Source organism: Parasteatoda tepidariorum, chromosome 2 (assembly GCF_982258835.1).
Source record: "Parasteatoda tepidariorum strain Cologne lab strain chromosome 2, Ptep-v5.0, whole genome shotgun sequence".
Taxonomy (NCBI): domain Eukaryota; kingdom Metazoa; phylum Arthropoda; class Arachnida; order Araneae; family Theridiidae; genus Parasteatoda; species Parasteatoda tepidariorum.
The window spans coordinates 64,755,260-64,776,503 of record NC_141756.1 but is presented as its reverse complement, the minus strand read 5'-3'; the positions used below and the strand labels follow the sequence as shown (position 1 = coordinate 64,776,503).

Here is a 21,244-nt window from a genome sequence, read left to right as displayed (position 1 = left end):
ATAAAAGCTTTAAAGGCACTGTACATGATAATGAAAGATAATGCTTTGTTTTGCAAATGAGTTTTGCAATATCATTTAGATAATTGCTGCTTCGCTGAGAATCATAATCTAAATGAGTTTTGCAATATCATTTAGATAATTGCTGCTTCGCTGAGAATCATAAGTCATGCAATGTGCTACATAGTACTAAGCTTCCTACTTTGTAAAAGTGCTTAACTTTTCCTATTTTGCGCGATGAGTTTAAGAATCTAATTCGAGCTTATGGAGAAAAAAATATGTATAGAAATTAAAGATAGATAATTTCATATGCTTAAAAACTATCAAAAAGTGAGTACTAAAAAGAAATATACAAGCAGTACAATATATATTTTATATTTACAGTGAAAATGCACTACTAAAAATAGATTAAACCCAAAAGTGAGGTCTCAAAAATATGAGTATGGGGTTATTCAAATATTATGCAAGTACCTAAAGGGTTGCCTATTATTTATTTTTGCTGACAAGGCGGGATGAGAAATATGAGCAATGCTTACATAAGGCACTATCCCTTTACTTTAAATTTTCTTTTAAAATGAAGGGAGGAAAAGTACCACTCAGAATTTTTTTTAATTGAATTTGATTTTAATTTCTAATTTTGTATGAGATTTTTGGCAACATAATGTTTGTGACTTCTCCATTCCATATAATGGAGCTGATTATAGTCAAGTAATGAAATTAGGTAAATGATTTTAATATGCAGGAAGTGTTACACTGATCAAAATTCATCAATTCACAAAACCAAGGACATCAAAAATACCATAAATGATATAAAAAAACTTTCCTACCAAACGATTCAGCAAGTACTGTAGAGATTTTGTTGGTCGAATTGACATTGTTATGTTAGAATGGGGCTTCATCTACCATACTGTTTGCCAAAGTTGGAAGTTACATCTTGTGACTACAATTCGTTTTTCAACTGAAAGAACATTTAACTGGGACATGACAATTAAGTTCAATACTTTTTCAAAGGCATAGAAGTGAGCTGGTATAACAAAAACCTGCCCACAAAATATTTTATTTTTATAACTGGGATGGAACAGCCGAACTGTTTCTGAATTTACGATTGTCAAAGTTCTCCATGGTCCCGTAATTTTGAATCCAAAGCGAAAGACAAGGGAACTCCAGGATCAAGCATAGGGAGGAACTAGCCTGCATGACGAACTTGCCCACAAAGTATTAAATAGTTTACAATCCCAAATGCTATTGCATATTAAATGGCAACAATTCCTGTTAAAACACATTCAACACCCTTCAGATAGTAAGCTTAGCAACTCGTTGGAGAATAATTTAAACATTTTATTATTTTTAATTGAATTTATGAAATTTGCAGTAATCTATTGGTTATCTGAAAATGCTTAGATGTTAAATGATAAATGTTATAAGAGATGAAAGTTTTACGGTTTGATTAAAATATTTTCCTTTTATTTTTTCATGTACTTTAATATATTTACATACTTGAACATGCACTACTAATTGTTTTAAATGAATCAAAGAATAAAAATTTACATTATTTCTTTTACTTAGTACATAATTGCTTTTCAAGAAACTATCAAGAAAAAAACTTTTTTTTCTCTCTGTTCTTAGTAATAACAGAACTAAATAAAAAAGAAGTAATAATTCAAAATACACAAAATTATAAATTATTTAGTATTTTAATATTACCTTTCCTTTAACAGTTGCGAGAATGCTTTATTGTGACCTTGATAGAAAAAAAATTAGTAAAATGTGATACGTCACAGTGAAGTGTCTGCATTATTTATCTATGGGATGCCTGAATTGTTGCAGTGTCTGAGAAAGTGTATATTGATCAAATAAACAATTGCATAGAAAATTTTAAAAAATTTCCAATCCGTAAAATGAAACCATAAAATCCATTTTACGGTTTATCAGATCTAATTTTTTGTGGTTTTTCTTAAAAGAGACCTTACTTTTGAGATTAACCTCAATTATATAAATAAAAATGTTCAAGATTACAGTAAAACTAATGCAAACTATACATTGAATAAAACATAATTTTTCCTTTGATTAAGTAATATCATATAAAGTAAAAAAGGCAAATGTCAACGAGTTCAAAATTTTTATACTTTCCTTGATCATATTATTTCTGTAGAATTCTTTTTTAAGTAATAAAACCTAGTATTTTTAAAAATACATTTGAATGATTTTAAAAGTTTTAAATTTTTTTATATAAAAATGAGCACAAACTAATGACAACTGTGCTATGTCAATCATATAAACTTATGTGATTAACATTAAATGATGTTGTGTAACATGTGATGTGCAACATTATGTAATGCTAATCATTTAACATTTAATTTTTGCAATGAAGATTAATCACAAGACATGCATAACAGGATTATGTGTTTACAAAAATTATTGGTGCGGTTAACACAAATCCTTTCTTCACAATGAAAAGATTATGGGATTAAACAACTCAAGGATTTTGGATAAAAATTTTATTTGTATGCATAACCAAAAACAAGTTATTTTTAACCAAACCTAATAACTGCAGACGCTGCTAGTTGGATTGTAATTTCTTCAAGAAGAAAAGCTTCATCAGAAAAAAAACTCAACCGCAACATCTTGTTTTATATTTGTAAAATTTAATTTTTAAGGTTAACTAGTTGTAATATGGACTTTTTTCAGAATTTAAAGTTATTCCATGGCCTTGCTTTCTATGGTCTGGTAGAAAAAAAAAACTCAATTTTTTTTTTCTACTGAGAGTGGACTAACACTTTAAAAAAGCAATTACAATCCATTACTATTATTTACCTTACCTTGTTAACAGTAACTTTCACAATCTAGTACATAAAAGTTTCATAACTAAGTACACAGACGCACACAAACTACGTAGAAATTTAGAAAGCATTATAAATCTACATACATTAATAAAGGCAGTGTTGAAAGGCAGGCTTTATTTATCCAAAAATCGCACCATCAAAAATGCAATCACTAAATAACTAATGATTGTCTTGTATCCTTAAAGACAGAAACTATGACAATCTTGTTGCATTTTTTGTAAATTAAAAGGAAAAAAACCTGATTATGCTACAGTTTAAGCACATCAAATTTAAAATATATAAAAACAAATTAACATGAAAATCACAAAATTAAATAGGGTACAACTGGTATAAGCTTGGTGCTTACAGTCAGTAATCCTAGTCTTAATCTCAGATTTAAACTTGATTGACTTAAGCCATTTAATATTAAAGGCAGCCTTTTTATGCAAAAAAGAAAAATATAAAAATTACAGAGTGTATGACCTACCTAATAAGAGACCTTAAAAAAATTTTGTTTTTCCTTGCCAAAATCAAGTAAAAAATGTACAACATAAAATTATACAAATTATTTAAATGGGAAAAAAACACTAACATAATTAAAACTAGACAAATTATTATCAAAATTATATGGAAAAGCTGGATTAAAAGAAACAAAACTAGTTTGATTATCAAATGAAAGTCAAAGGTGTTTTTAACAATTGCCTAACACCTCTTTTCAATTTCATCTAACGAACTAATTTCGTAACTGCCAATACTGCTTTAATTGCAATATTAAAATGCCTTATTTTTTAAAAAAAAATTCCTCCTTATTTAAGCTTTTGCAATCTCAAATGTGCATAATTAAGGTGAGTTATAATTAAATGTAATAAAATAATTAATAACTGTCGAAATGTTAAAGGATGCGCCTACCTTTTTTAATGAATATTTATAATAAAATATAAAAAAATAAAATAATGACATTTTAATAAAATAATAAATTTTGAAGATTATAATAAACATATAAATGTTTTTTAAATAAAAATTACTGTGGAAGTATATTAGCTGTTGGTATCCCAAAACTTACTGTAACCCATAAAAGTTGCATACTATGATAAATTATAAATATTACAACTTAAATTGCAGAACAATCTGTCAAAAATAAAAACTGTGTCTATAGGAAAAGTTAGTTTAGATTTTCGTAAACAATTTGTAACTTTTCCTCAAGAACTAAATATAATTTACAAATTAGCCTCAAAACTACCATTGAAAGCTAAACTTTTTTATGCTTATTATTAACAGTGCATATTTTATCTTTATAAAAAAAAAGTATACATAGAACAAAACATGTTTAAATAATAGGATAATATTGAGCATATGTTTTAAGAAAATTCATTCTTCTAAATAATATTTAATATCAGTCATGAAAAATATCAAAAATTTATAAAGTGTCATATAAATTAAAGTACAAGAACTAGTAAAGAAAAATGTTTGCTGTTTATAAGTTTATAAAAGAATATACAAGTTTCATTAATAGCACAAGTTTTTTGTAAAATTTCCAAAAATGTAAATATATAACTTTAAGATTACGATTATTATTGGAGTGTTTCAGCTAGGCAAATTTTGTAGTGGGTAACATGGACCGTGTATTTTTGCTGGTTGTGGTGAAAATTTACTCTTATATTATTAAATACTTCAATAATCAATTACTTTTAGTATTTTTTCAGATGAAAGGAGAAAAATAAATTAATATCAAATGTGTATATTTTAACCATTGAGCATTTAAACCATGAAATGTGAGTCTTAAAGTATTTTAAAAATGACAAATTTATATTTAACCTAAAATATTTTATGAAGAAATGTTTAGAATGTTTTAAACTCTTCACACACATTTTCAAAATACTAATGAATTATCAAAATGATAAAGATAAGTCGAGCAGAATTATGTTATACATAAAAATTTCACAACACAACTTTACATAAAAATGAAAGCAAAATAAATCATGAAAATCTCTCAAAAACAAAGTTTAAAAATGATAACAAAATATAATCTAGCAAAATGAAAAAAAAAAAAAAAAAAAAAAAAAGAAAGACTAGAATATGCTATAAAATTTAGTAAGGAAAAATTTGATTTCCTAAGTAAATAAAATATAAATATTTAACTAACTTGACACTTTTAAAATTGCTCATAAAATAGATTGAATTGACTAGACACAAAAAATTGGAAATTTTAAAATTTAGAGAAAAACTTACACAATATGGAAAAAATACAAAGGTTGAAACTTTTATAGTGGTAACAATGCTCTAGAGATTACATGCAGAATTGAATAATGTCGCTTATGCTTGCAACAGCATCAGGTACATCACAGTAATGGGGGTTTAATATCCAAGAGAAATGATCATGATGTTCTTGAAACAGGAATAATCAAGTTTAAAAAAGATTGAATACGTCAGAGATCTTAGAGCACAGCTGCTTCATAAAAGGTTTTTACAGAACCTGCATTGCCTTATGGAACACAGGCGAGATTATGGGTAATAACCTTCATCAAGAAACACCAATATACTGCAGACAGACGAGGCTGCTGGTGTCAGTGATGAAAAAAACAAAAAGATAAATGGAATAAAGAAGTGCTTTATCATCAAACATACTACTCGGACTTTGTGACCTGATATCACAAAACCGTTCTGTAGCATTTGCTTTAAAAATGTTTTAGAGATTCTTCAAACTGCAAAATACTGCATCCAAATTATCAGCACTGCTTTAAATGTATCTTGCGACTATGAATACTACTTGCAACGTTTAGTATCTTATACCAGTATCTCAGAGTGATCCTATCAAATATTCTTTGACTGTGGGCAATCAGTTATATTTGGTGAGTGCATCGAAGTAAGATAATAAAATGTGATAACATATATCTTTTGTAACAGTAGTACAAAAATAGTTACCACTATTAAAGTTTCGACTTTCATGTTTTAAATTGGAACAGAAAAAAATAGAAAAATTGGAACATACATTGTAATGCATGATTTATACATTTTTCATTTATATATTGTTACAAAACAGCTCTGATTTTCTTGTAAACTTTATCATAATAAAGTGATGAAATAATGTGGAGAAATATGCCAATTTCTTTTCTAACAACACAAATTTTTAATGCCCCAGTTATTTCTTTTAATAATCAACTGTTTTTCATAAATTTCTTAGTATACTTCTTGCACAATATTCTACTTCTTAATTTAAAACAAACATAGATCGTATTAGAATGCATATGAAATTTATTACATAATAAATAAATGTTAAGCTTTAAACTCTCAAAATTTTCTTATTTTTTAAATTTAAATGCTTTGCAGTAATTTATGGCACTGTTTTAAAAATATTGATATAACTGTTATATAAATAATTACATATTTATTGTATTAATAGCAATAAATTTGAAATAATAAATATTGTTTGTTAAAATATAAGTTATGTGTCCTTTTATATACAGGTTTTTTATGCCAATTACCTGAAGGACATATAAATGGTGCTTTACTGTACATTTAAAATCATGCACACACATTAAAATGATATAATTGCTTCTTAATGTAATATTATATCAGATTTGTAATAAATATAATGTAGAATTACATTAGAAAACCTTATTTTTTAACACAAATAATTATTTTATGTATTTGAACCTTATTCCTCAGTGAAATTATAATAATAAGAACCTAAACAAAACTTTAAAAAATAAAATTTTCATAACGTCAAAAAGCTAATATAATAAACACATTGCTAAAATAATAGCCTACTTAATATGGTTTAAAAATATGCACATATTTCGTGAAACGTAAAATCAAAATGTTCTTAAACCCTAAAACTTGAATAATTTAGAATTTTCTTTTAAATCAATGTGAAATAAGATTATAAAATACAACTAATTGTGCACACCATTATAAGTGCTGCAATGGATTTCAACTTAATTAAGGTGATATGCACCAAATCATCAGAAACCAACAAAAAATGTTCTAAAATGAGTTACACATTAAAAAAAAAAATTTTTAAAAAGTAAAATAGGATGTCTCTCCAGTAAGCCCATAATACCACTTTTTTTTTCTTTAAAAAAGTTTTTTTCCATATAAATATGTGTATTTTAAAAAATATTTTAATAACCTGTACTTTAGTAACCTGAACACTTTTTCAGTATGTATAAATATAGAACATTTTTTCAATTGTTTTAAAACTTGTTAGTGTGGGCTTAATAGAATTTGACATGAAACCTTTAGAGCTTTGTAGAAAAAAAAACTTTTTGAGAAAGATCTTATTTAAGCCTTATTTAATTATAAAACATCAATTTATTTTGTCAAGTTTTTAATTTTTGCAGATCTCAGTATATAAAAGTATGAAGTGACAATCGAGTGCTTTCATTTTTGGTAAGATATTTAAAATCATAAAAAAAAACTACGTAAATTTTTTCTAAAAAATCAAAATCAAAGAAATAGACTCCTAACAGCACTGCCAAAATATATTTGAAATCATATTCAATTATAAAACAGCCTTTTAAAAACAATTTCTATAAAAAAAAAGATGCACAGATCTTAATTTCAAAATGAAATGGGTAAAATGAGAATTTCAGTATACAATAATCAGAGAAATATTTTAACACTCAGCATTGCCGATTTAAGGACATAAAAAGCTTCAAAAATACTCAATATTGGGCTCAATTTTGACAAGACAAAAAAAAAATTATTTACTCACTTTTGAATACATGGGTTCATCAATTTTTCGAATTTTTCAAAAAAAATTTTAAAACTATTTTGCAAATGCCCCTTGAAGCTTTATTTTTCGACACATTTCAAGCAACTTAAGTTTTTATATAATAAAATATTCAAGATTTCAGTTGATTGAAGTTCAAATAACCAATTCAAGCATAAAAACCTTGAGTATATATTTACAAAAGACAGGCAATAAAAATACATTATGCAAAGTAGATACTTCAGTACACTTGGGTGCATTATAAATATTTACGAGTCTTCATTAAAGCTTTTCATTTAGAGGAAATTACTTTATTAACCACCTAAAAATAAAAGTAATATATCATTCATATATAACCTGAAATTTATAAATACAATTTATATATTTCTAGAAATCTGTAAATGCAGTTATTTATTAAATCAGAAAAAAATAAAGTTGTAATTCAAGTCTCTTTATTTGATAATATTAATTTAGAAAAACTAATGCAAATGACTATATTACAGTAGATCAAAAATAGTGAATGTCAGCATTCAAAAAGTGTGTCTGAAACATTTCTATGGTGACAGTTGGATATAAGTTTTTGTTAGGAAAAAAGAAGGAAAGAAATCATGATTTTTTTTTCCCTTTCTAAATCATTATGGCATTTATAAAGGCTGACCAGATATGCTAGCAGTCAGCCTTTGTAAATACCCAGAGTAACAAAGATATGTGCTACTGTATATCTTAAAGTTTACTAACAATTCCTGTTAGCTTATTATTAGGTAGATAGAAAACAAAAATTTCTAAACAAATTTAAAATGCATTTTTTCTATAAATTGAAATTTCAGAAGTTTTTTCTTTTTTTTTTTTAGCAATTTCAATGAAATTTAATCCAGTTGACAGAAACCAATAAATACTTACTTTAGTCAAATCCACTCCTGTTATAGCTTGTACACTCGGAGGTAACTGACTTAGTAACTTTGTGACTTCTCCTGTAATCTTATCATCACCACCAAGTAATACTATTTCATCTGTTTTAGCAAGAGGAGCAGCAATTTCAGCAGCAATCTAATATACACGAAAAAGAAATCAAATATAAAAAGTAAGTGATAATGAACACAGAGTAAGTAAAAATCAACAAAAAGTATTAATGAAATAAATCAATTTAAATTAAATACATATCATTGAAATACAATTAACTCTTTCACTCGGGGAGCAATCAGTAGCTAACAAAAATTGCATTTTAGACATTTTCTGACTAATGCAAATTCACATTTTAATAAAATATAAAAGATTAAGATTATAAATGATCATTTTTAAAAAATTACGACTTTTCTTATAATTAAATTAAATGTTAAAATTTATACACTGTGAAATGCATTTTTTTGTAGTCTTATCCTCTGGTTCTTATTGAATAATATATTAACTTAGGAATAGAACATTGCATGTACATTACAATGAAAAATATTTCTGTGTTTCCATTCAAAATAAAAAAATAAATATTTAAAGCCATTGTGTTTTTAAGCTTGGCAGCTTTCTTTTGTGGCCAGTATTTGTGAGGTACTACATTTGGCTCCAGTAGTATACCACATTGTTACTTTTACACATGTGACATAGTGAAAAACAGTAACTTTTTGGTTCACCACTTCCCAGTCATAGGGAGAAAGAATTCAGGGAGTAATACACCCTCAATATGTTCCAAATAAATAGACATTAGTATAAAAAAATAAATAAAAGTCACTGCACAAATCATTAAAAGGTTTCTGTTTTAAGACAAATTTTCAAATATTTTGCAGTTAGGTAAATTCCAAGTTATGCAAACTAAATAAATACTATTTAATATTAAGATGGCCATGGTTAGGAAAAGTTTTTGCTTTAGATGGAATACTGCTTTATATAGTTTCTGTCTTAAACTAAGTTTCAAGTATATAATATAAAATTTCATAATTTCTTGTCTTAAAACAAAAAGTTTTCAGGAAAAAATTTTCTTAAAAATTTTTTTATATTGTATACAATTTATCTTCAGATGGGATAAAAATACAGAAAACATTTTTTTTGTTTATATGTATTTTAATATTTTTGTTGGAATTAAGTTATAATTAACAATAACACATTTATTAAAAAAAATGTAAACAAAAAGTGTAAGGTTTAGTTACTTTAGGCAAAGAATCTAACACTAAACTCATGATGGCAGCGTCACCATATTGCTTATAAGCTGCAGCTTTCATTCTCATTTGTTCAGCTTCTGCTTTTCCTACAGCTTCAATGGCATAAGCTTCAGCTGCACCTAACATTTTAATTTTTTCTGCTTCGGCTCTAGCTTGATCCATCGTTTGTGTCCTAAATATTTCAATAAATGTGCATAAAAATAATATAACATAAAATTAAATGAGGTTCTAATTGAACAAACAAATCACATGACCAGATTCTTGATAGTTAAAGAAAAACCAGTTATGTTCAGCTTAGATAATAGTAGTTCCAAAACTTTTATAGGACACATCAGCATATAATTAATAAAAGTTTTTAAGTAGGTTACTATTATTTTAGTTTGTTATTTATAAAGTTTTAAAATAAGTTGCTAGTCTTTATCACCTTAAACTGTAGCAATATTTTCTTGCAGTTATTACATCTTTGATATTGTTAGACGGATTACAAAGAAGTGAAAAAGACACAAAATAAAAAACAAGTGGAAAAGAAAAGTTCGAAAAAGAATGAAAGATTATTTCATATGATTTTAAATTTATCGCATTGACTAATGATATTTTCATTTAAATGCTGTGCTTCATAGGTAAGAAATAAAGCTGATATTGTATAATAATAAAGTTTGAAAAGTGCATGATAAAAAAAGTTTTGATAGCATGGTAATTTTTCAGCTTCCTCAGAAATATAATGAAAAATTAGAAAAATGATCGGTAATAAAAAAAAATATATATATATTGCAGATTCAAAGAAGAATATAATGCCTTTTTTGTGTATTAGTCAAGATTTAAACATAAATAAATAGTGGGAATGGAGTCTATTTATTACTTTAGATAATACTACAATATTAGATTATGGATAATCCTTTAACAGAGAGATAATACGATAAACTTTGTTAATACACTATTTAACAATTATTAAATTCCCAACCATTAATAGGATGTTCTTCGTAAATAAATAAAACTACATTTTAATACATTTTTTAAAGCTTAGTTCTGTAAGCAAATGATTACATTATTAAAATGTATATAAAATAAGTTCATTTTAATACATTATTATTATTGCAATTTTGTCAAATATTTTTATTTATTTATTTTATTTTGCATTAAGTTGCAACCATATGTTCCCTATTCGGTAAACGAAATTATCAAACAATGACTGTGAATGCAACAAATTTGATTTAACTGAAATGATTTACATTATTTCATTGATTTACATTATTTCACCCAAGTCATAACCAATGGGAAAAGGATTTCAGCTTATGATGAGATTGAATAGAATAAAAAAAATGTTTGAAGGGGTGAAAAGAAAGTTAATAATTTAATTTTCTTTAATAATTTAATTTGAAGAAATTGATTAACAAAAATGATTAACAAGCAATCAAGGAAGTTGGGGAGCTGCCGTTCATAATCATTAAAATCTTTGCCCAGCAATCATTAGAAAATTTTAAATCATCTTTGCTTGGTAATCATAACTCTTAAACCAAGTAAAATCAAATTCAAAGTTAAAATTCCATCAAAATTTAACTAAATAAGATTTTCAAAATAAATAAAAAGACATTACAATTACGAAAAAAATCAACTAAACAACGATATAGAGTATTAAAATAATTGCTGCCAACAATTTAAAATCTTAGTTGTTATATATCTTTTTTTTCAATGTGGGTTTTGCTTAACTATAAAAAATAAATTGCAATTTGGGAATTTATCATCTGATTAAGTTAAATTATAAAACACAATAGAAAATACTTTTTATAAAGTTATAAAATAATTTGTATATAATGCAAAAATTAGAACAGCTAAAAAAGTCCTAAGTTAATAATGAACCTGGTATCTGGTTCCAAGTTAATAGTATAAATTAATTGCCAAAATAACTATATGTTCAATTACCTTTTGCCCTGGGCAATCATTTCAACTCGGAAGGCTTCAGCTTCAGCTGGTAATCGGACAGTAGCACTCAGTTCTTTCTCTTTACGAAGAATCTCTTTTTCTTGTATAGATATCTGCTTTCTTCTCTCAACAACCTCAATTTCTATTTCTTCACTACGAATTTTTTGTTTCATTTTAGCTGCCTGTAGTTCATATGCCAACTGAGCTTCAGCTTTCTGTAATACAAACAACAGAATAAGCAACACAAATATTAATAAACTGTTATTTATTATTTAAACAAAATAATACTAATTTCTAATTCAAATAATTGACAAATAAATTACTCCATACTATTATTGAATCACGGAATCTGAATTCTTTAATTTTTTCTTAAAATAAATTATTATTGACAAAATAATATTGCATAAAACTACAATAATTGTATATTTTGTTCTAAAGTTATATTCTTTGCTTTCATGGAAAATTTTGACTTTTAAGAAAAAAACAATGATGAATAAGAAATACTTATATGGGTTGATGAGTCAAGCCTCCTTGTATAGCAAAAAGGGATTAAATATAAGATTAATTTAAAATCAGGCAAAGCTTTTGTTTTTTGCATTTATTTATTTATGGTAATTTAAATAAAAACATGTGACAAATTTTTAAATTTAACCATGCTACAATGCTAAATATTTTCAATCAATAAAAAGAATTCCCACAATAATTAGAGCATAATAAATATTATCAAAATCTTCTTTAACACAATATTCAGAAAAAGAAAATTTTTTACCTTAGTATTAACTTCTGCATCAAAGTTGGACTTTTGCAGTTGATACATTCTATGAGAATCCTCAACTTTGGTGTTGGTATTATACTTCACATCCATGGCAGACTTTTCACATTCAGCTTCCTGCAAGAAATATTGCATGCTTAGAACTTCAACAACAAAAAATATATCATTTCAAATACAAATAAAATAGTAACTACACCCAATATCAGATTCTCTAGGTCGAGTGTAATAACCTGGTAAATACAATTCTATTGTATTTATTGAAATACATTGTTCTCATAGGTTAGAACACAACACTTGCAACACTTGTCACACACAACACTTGTCTCTTTAGCTTCAAAATTTATAATGAATACTAAGATGAACTGTTTTATTTAATATATAATTGTTTTGAATTCATGACATCATTTAAAATAACTTCATATTTCAATTAAATCAGTGGTGCACAGCATAAAACATGTAACCAAAGAATTGAACTATTGCAATTCAAATTTAAGAGTTGGTAAACACAAAATATCAAATTTAAAAGTTAACACAAGTTTTTTTCAGAAATGGAAAAAAAAATTCAATGTAAATATTTTTCTGAAAACTATGATCAGAACAAATAGTCATCAATGAGTCAGACACTTGGACTTAGAACCAAAAATATAAAAAGTTACTAATTACTTGACTAAGAAAATCTTGAAAGTCATTTTTAGACCAGTGAGAATAGATGGTGGATCGAAGAAATAATTGGACAACAATATTCAAAAATTTTAGAGAAGAAAATTATAAACAATTTAAAATCAAAAAGAACCCAATAGTTATCCAAGGCCCTACTTAAGAGGGGAGAAGATAGGGTCAATTGGCTCAAGGACCAAGACTGCAGTCGGCCAGGTCTAAATTCTTCAATCATATATATATATATATACCTGTTTGTATACACACACTATTTTAGTTCTGAGGAAGAGGCCCTGAAATAAATTTATTCTTGAGTCAGTAAAACCTGTATCCAGCCTAGGTGGGAACGCATGATGAGGATAAGTGACAACTGATGCACAAAAAAAAAATCTTTAAAGGTATATTCCAAGGTCAGCAAAAATGAGGAAGAGAGAGACAGACAAGGATGCCCTAAGATCAAAAAAATAAAGAATTTCTCAAAAATAAGAAAACTAAGTTATGAGACAGATTACTTCGTAGTTGAAGATTGAGCTGTTAGAGAGGTTGCGGTCCAACATGAACTGTTATACTCAGGATTTTGAAATTATCCACCATTATCTAAAAATTGAATTATAGAAATCTGACTGCTGCATGGGCTGTATAAATTTTGCAGCTGTTAAAAAATATAGAGGTACAATTTTATTTCTTTATGCATACAGAATTTGTACATGCTACAACAGTCTGAATTTAAATAAATTTCACTGGCTGCAGTCAGTTAGCGGGTAGGTGACCACTTTGATCAGCCTGCGTAGGGATAAAGGGTGCACGGTATCAGTCCTCGTTAAATTGTTCTACCATAAAGTGCTCGACTTTGTGCGCAGATCGTTAGGCTACGAAAGCAGGGGAGCCATCCCCTCTATAGAGGATCAAAATTGTGAAGGCATGTCTTCAAATCATCCTCGGGAATGTTTCCCAGACCGTCGCCTATAGCCCATTGTGCAAATCCTGCATGTCGAAAGTAAAGTACCTACCTGAATTTCAATATGCTGCAACTAATACAAGTTTTTTTCAGAGACTGATAACAACAACATAGCAATGCACCTTAAAAAATGAATAACTCTCAAACAGAGTAAATAAAATGTAGTTACTCTGATTCCAGCATCTCTTTCAGCTTGTGCAACGCCTACATCTGCATCCCTTTTGACAGCAGCCGTCCTGGCCTTTCCAAGTGAAGACAAATATTCAACCTGGTCAAATACATCTTTGATGGTGAAGCTCAGAATCTCAATACCCATCCTACCTACATCTGGTGCAGCGACTTCTCTCACCAGAGATGCAAATTGATCCCTATCTCTGTAAACCTCCTCAACAGTCAGAGTACCTAATTTAACAACATAAAACACTTAACACTAACACTTAAAACGCAAAAAAAAATATTAAACATGTATCATTGCACAAAATTTTGACTCGTCAGTTCACCATTCAAGATCAAATAGTTAAGGCTGGCCAGTAAATTTTATATTTTAAAATGAAATTAGATATGCTTAGGTTATCGTGCCTTAAGGAAGCAGAGTATGGAAGTGTTTTAAAATGAAACAATGGTATTTTCTTATATTTTGAACGAAAAAAGCTGGTTTACTTACTTCTTATCTTTGAAATTACTTCTAGAAGCATTTAAACCTAATGACAACCATATTTTATAAAACATTACTATTGTAATAAATATATTTCACACTTTTAAATTTCTACATTTGTTTTCTTCCTACGTTTTTATCATTTTTTTATATTTGATTTTTTTTATACAACGAAAAAAATAGGCATTAAGATTTAAATTTTTCTTTTTATATTTTTCGTGAATATTAAATGGTGGTGAGCAAGAATTTCAGTTCATTTAGTATCTTTATAAATGAAATTCCACACCCCGACATGCGTCATGAACATTGAAAAAATACCCAATCCACATTTAATTTATACTAGCAGCTTTTGACGACTAGATTGGTCAATTATTTTGCAATGAACAATTGTGAATAATTGTTTTGTAATCTGAAAACTACAATATTGTATCACAAATCACAAGTTGCAAAAGGTTTTAAAATCAAATCTTAAAATATTATTAAAGGATACATTTTAATAAAATGAAATTACATCAAATAAGAAAATGACTTGAAAAAACAATTTATATCCTCAAGTTGATTTTAAAAATAAAAAAATCAAGCTTGTATTAGTCATTATTATTATTTTACAAATTGCTTATTCATATTTACTACTAAATTTAAAAAAATAACAGAATTAATACAAAAAATTATTTAAATGCAATTTTAGTATCAATGCAAATTATGAAATTTTAAAAAATATAATAAATGTAGAATATTATTTGTACAGCAGAGAAACTAAAGCTTGTTTTACCTAAAATTGCTCTAAGATGACCTTCCAAAGTTTGAAGTATGACAGACTTTATATGATCAACCCTTTTACCAAGAAACTGTTCAGCAGCTGTTGATAAAAACTCTTTTTCAGTCATGACTTTACACTGTGCAACACCAGTCACTGTGAGTGGAACACCTTGAGCAGTCTCAACATGCTCGCATTTAGGCATCAAAGTCATCACCTCAAGAGAAAGTCTAAAAAATAATTTTTAAACTAAGCATAAATTCACAGAAATCGAATTATTAAGTAGAAGTACATATTCAATGAAAAAGTTATAAGTGAACTGTAAGTCTCTTAAATTAAAATGTGTTTTTCAATGGCAAGGAAGGATAACAAATATAGAAATGTTTAGTAGTAGAACATGTTCAATAAAAATGCGTTAAGTAAACAAGTTAAAAAGAGGCGCTCAGTTATGAAGAAAGTTTAGACAGCTTTCTCTTATTTTTATACACATTAAAGCTGATTTTCTCCAGTTCACTTCACAAAAATATCACATAACATGTTCATCCATCAAGCTCTTCAATTAATTAACAAATCAGTTAAATAAATCACTTTAAAGATAACTTTAGCCTAGACGTGTACTAGACGAATACTTTACCAAGACGAATACTTTAGACTAGACATGTCGACGGCAATTATGTTAATTTCATAAATGTCAGTTTTTCAGAAACAATTCCTTTTAATAGACAACTTAGTAAAATATTTGTATGAAATTAAATTCTTTTAAATAATTAATAATCCTTTTTTTAACTTAATTCTTTTTTATTTATTCCTTTCATTGGTCAACTTAGTAATATATTTGCATAAATTAAATTCACTTAAATGCAAAAAAAAAATCATTCAAAACTAAAAAATACCAAAATACCAAAACTAAAAAATACCAATTTTTTTTTTTCTTCTTCTTATCAAAAAACAGATTTGTTGAAAAAAATATGAAGATATCGTTTTTTATCATATCCCATAGCACAAAAGTTTATTTTAAAATAAATTAACTCTAATGTTCCTGAATGAAAGTAAAAAATAAAAAATAGATAAATATTTTATTGAGTAACACAATAGCAAATTAAATATATTAATTAAAAAAATAGCATGAGGTCTAAAATGATTTAAAATAAAACAAACGCATTCTAGCTCTAAATGAGATTCAACATTCAGTTGAGATTCAGTTCATTTTGAGCTTTAGAATATTTATGTTTAGTGAATTACACGAGATTTTATGAATGTTAAATCTTAAAATGGTCTTTTTTAACATTAAGTTACAAAAAATTAGAAAAAGTTCAAAAACAGTTTAAAAAACCCACGTTTTCATTTTGTGTGTTACAATAATACAGGATTCCGAATATCGAGATTTAAAAAGTGTGGAATAACTGATAGCAACTAAAAATACATTATACATTGACAATGAAATTGGCACAAATGAAACATGTCAACAGTGATGATTAAAATGCCTGATTTGAAAATCGAAAGCCATTATAATACCGGATGAAAAATATCAGGATTTTTGAAACCTAAGAAAAAGCCTAGCAATTACTGTTGAAAGAACAAACAACAGCAACAAAAAAGTCCCTTAGGTTTGTGATGCAATCATCACAAATAAAGCGCACATTTAAATGCACGATTCGAGTCTCATAGTAATATATATTCAGGATTTACATAACCATGTGGAAATGTGGTAATAATAAGTGATTGAAAATAGAAAAAAATTCTTAGAGATACAATATTTAGAAAAACAAGTAACAGTCAAAACCTAGTTACCAGTTAAACTTATATAAACATACTTAGAGAAATAACACCTAGAAAGAGAGTACTGAGAAAATAGTATGATAATATTGACACAAATAAAGTGCATCAAAAATGATTACTATTTGTAGAAACTCGCAAGTCATAATTATGTATGTATGGAAAAGATCAGGATTTTGAGTACCCATGAAAACACTGTCAGAAAGTCACTTGGATTAACTATAAACTGAACAACAAAAAAAAAGTTTCAAAAATTCCAGAATGAACTTTTTTATTTGTGTCCAGAAACTGAACACAAATAAAAAGTTTCAAAAATTACTAAAATTTGAAATTCATGCATCGTAATTTTATCGAATTAAAGATATTTGAATTTTTAAAACTTTGGAAATTTGTAGCGATTACTACCAAAAACAGCGTTTGAAAAACTACATTAATTCAGATTTGGTGAGTTAAAAACTTAAATGTGCAATTTAGAATTTCTGATACTTTTTCATTTTCTAAAATAATATAATATCCTCCCTATCATAGTGTATTATTTCTGTATCCTGCACCTTCAAACCTCAGGCCCCAATGGATAATGCAGTAATGAATGTGCATAATGCAATAATTCCTGATCTCTATAAAAAAAAAACACATCACTAACTAAGAATAGAAGTCTTGCACCTACAATGTACTAAGATTCTGAGCATATCTCTTCAAAATTAATTTTATCATTCTTAACCTATCTGGGCATTGTATAAGGATTGAAAAAAATGCTTAACAAATCGTTTCTTTTCTTTTTTTCATAGTAATTTAAACATTTTTTGTGTGACTATTATGAACTTTTACTATGCATATACTAGATTCTTTTATTATAATATACAAAAATTACATTTATATAAATTACACAAATTATAAGGAGTCATTATAGGAGCTTAATACAAATTTTAAACGATTATTACGATATTGTATCAAACAACATTATTAATTACAATTTCTACACATAATACAAATTATACTTACATAAATAATACAAAAATATATTTACATAAACAATACATTTTCAAAAATAAGAAATATGTTCAGTATCACTGCCATTCAAAAAAGAGCTAAGCTTTAAACTTTACCTTGTTAGTATAATTGGCAAAAGTAAATAGCACTGTTTGTACACAAAGTCAGTTGGAATAGGTTTTAAAATATTTCCAAAGATAATACAGTAAGAAGAAATTCTATTTACTGAGATCTTTTTAATACAATTTCTATAGATTCACAAATTAAGTAAGTAAATCATAGGAACAGTGTCATACACACAGGCTATTACTTATTAAAAAACTTTGAAAAGAATTTTAAAAACTTATTTAGTATCATTTTTAAATTATATGCTAATATTACATTTCTATAGATGTAATATGAATAAGATAAGTTTTTTTATAAATTTGCTATAAAAAAGATCACACAATACTCACCGCTGTATATCAGTAACTAACCACCAGGCCCATGCCCAACCGCCTACAACTGTTCGTTTATCTAAAGATCCACAACAACCTCCTACAAGCAAAAAAATTTATTTTAAATGTGTAACTTGCATTCAGTTTGTTCTACAAATTTACTTTACTAAGCAACTCCATATTACAAATAAAATCGTCAAAATAAAAATACAAAAAAGCATAAATGCAATTTGAAATTTTAAAATAGAAAAGTATACACCGATAAAATCTAAAGAAAAAATTCAAATATTCACGATTATTAAATTCTTCTAAATAAGCTTAAAACAGAAATTAATAAGAAAAAATTTAAAGTACTAAAAACATCCCTGGACTAAAAATTACTGAAAATAATATAAAAATTTAATACAATACCTGATACAATTAGGGCTTCATTAGGTCCAACAGTGTAAATATTGCCCATTTTGAATGCCTAGAGAAGTGTTCACTTGTACTTTAAGTTACACAGGAAAAACTCTTCTAAAGCATATCTAAAAATAATACCGAAATAAATAAATATTAGTACAAATACGCTGCATTAATAAAAAACGAGCAATAACAATTTTGAGCAAAATATCTCGATCAAAAGTTTAATGTCAAAGAGAACTTGCCAATCGATAATTATGAAGAAATTGATGCGATAAGAAGTCGAACGAAGAGCGTATAAATGTGGTAATCGTTTAATTCGTAATTATTTTATAAAATTACTATATTTCAGTGAAATGCCTCACCCCCTTTAATTGTTATTTCACTAACGTCAAGTCAGATTGCGAAACCAAACAATAACAAACATTTAATGAAACTTGATATTCTTAACTCTTAACCGTAATAAATTTTCACTACAAATTGAAAGTGACTGAAAAATTTTGAAAAGAAAATTTCGAAAATATTTCTGTAATCTTTTTTTATTTATTTCTTCTTCAAATCATTGATAAGTGAAAATTAATTTTATTTTAATAACGTTTGTAAATTTACAACTTTTAATTGTAATCGAAAATAACTAAAATTGCTGGTACCTCCATCTAACGATTTAAGTTGAAACTAATTGTGAAATGGAAAATTATTAGTTCGCAAAGTATTTTGAAATTAAATAATACCATACAGAAAGAAAGTGTAAAATAAAATGAATTGCTTCTTAGAAATTATAAACGTTTTCTACGAACTCAATTAAATAATCACCAAAGATTGATCGTCTTTTCATAAATTACATTTTCAATATCCTGAAAAGTACTAAACCCCAAGAACTTTCAGAGAACTTTACCTCAAGAGAGACACTTCAAGTCAAATTTATATCGAAAATTTTTTTAAATTTTCTCATTCTTTAATTAAGTTATGGTTTTTGACCGTTGAACTCGTTCTGCTTTCTACGCTATTTTTTTTTTTTTTTTTTTTTTTTTTTTTGATTTTTTTTATGTGTTGCGTGATAATATTAAATATGTGAATGCACAGAGATATTAACAAATATTTTTTATTACCTCTAAATTCTTTTTAATTTAAATTACAATCAACTAAGAAATTTTTCTTACTTATTTTGTGCTTGTTTTGTCAATTACTTTTGTGTATTTTTGTAAGATTAATTAATAATAACATTCAACCCGCAGGACATTGCGGATTGCAAGTCAATCTGAATAAATGCTAGAGAAATTAAATTTCCTGTCATAAATTTTTTTTTTAGACGTATCGCATTAGAAGTTGAATTATCAACCTAATTTACGTGCAGCATAGATTGAAATTATACATTCATTAGTCTCTATATTTTTAAGAGTACAGTTTAGAATTAAAAGAAAATGAATGAATAAATAAAATTTAAAAAAGAAAAAATGAAACTTTTAAAGTTTCGCATTTTTACGGATTTTTGACCCCTGGATAGTTTACAACAGCAATTTCTAGTTATATCTGATATATCTATCTCAGTTTGAGTCACTGTTAAAAAATATTTTGTAAAATGTTATTTTCAGAAGACTAAGACAGCAATGCGAAATTGGCTCAAAAAGTGGTTCCCTTTAAAAATTACATCAATTTAAGGACCAATTCGGTTCAGATCGGTGAGAACAAATATTATGTAATTAAACATTTATACAAATATAAATAGATATTTTTTAAAAAAGCTAATTTATATACAGGGATTAATTTGAAGTATGTGAAAAGAAATTTTTAAACTTTTATATTTTTTTTAATTATATATCTCCTGAGATAGCATATTGCCATATATTATGTATCAATTAACAGTATTTTTTCAGGATGTTAATCTTCAGGTTAGTTGAAAATATTTTTAAAAAAAATTTAAATATTTCATTAATTTGCATATATTTTTTTAAAAAAATAATAAATAATTTTTAAATAATAAAAATTGAAACATGTTTGGAATTTATAAAATAATAACGAAAATTAGTTTTAAGCATCGAATTCCATGCATTTAAAAAAAAATTTTTTTTTACTAATTTAGTTGTTCTCCGTGTGGTTTTAACGATGAAATTTCAAATTTATATCTTGTGCTCCGCTTTGAATTCATGTATTATTAATCATCATGTATAATTATTGCTAATTAGGCATTATATAAAATAATATTTTTTGCTCTTTTGCAACTGACTTTATTTCAAATTTTATAA

General features: G+C 26.4%; 1 protein-coding gene across 2 annotated transcripts; it reads right to left on the bottom strand.

Moving 5' to 3' along the window:
• Window positions 1–6,645: 6,645 nt before the first annotated feature.
• Window positions 6,646–19,460, bottom strand: LOC107455762 (flotillin-2). Of its 2 annotated transcripts, none has more exons than XM_016073451.5 (10): window positions 19,367–19,460; window positions 19,011–19,126; window positions 18,618–18,699; window positions 15,412–15,626; window positions 14,154–14,386; window positions 12,367–12,486; window positions 11,598–11,812; window positions 9,666–9,849; window positions 8,431–8,577; window positions 6,646–7,852 (listed from the first exon to the last, which is right to left on the bottom strand). In XM_016073451.5, the coding sequence occupies exons 2-10, from the start codon at window positions 19,057–19,059 to the stop codon at window positions 7,823–7,825; spliced, it is 1,275 nt and encodes a 424-aa protein (XP_015928937.1). In that variant the 5' UTR covers window positions 19,060–19,126; window positions 19,367–19,460; the 3' UTR covers window positions 6,646–7,822. The 2 variants fall into 2 exon arrangements, with proteins under 2 accessions (XP_015928937.1, XP_015928936.1); XM_016073450.5 differs by having other exon boundaries at window positions 19,247–19,449.
• Window positions 19,461–21,244: the final 1,784 nt, after the last annotated feature.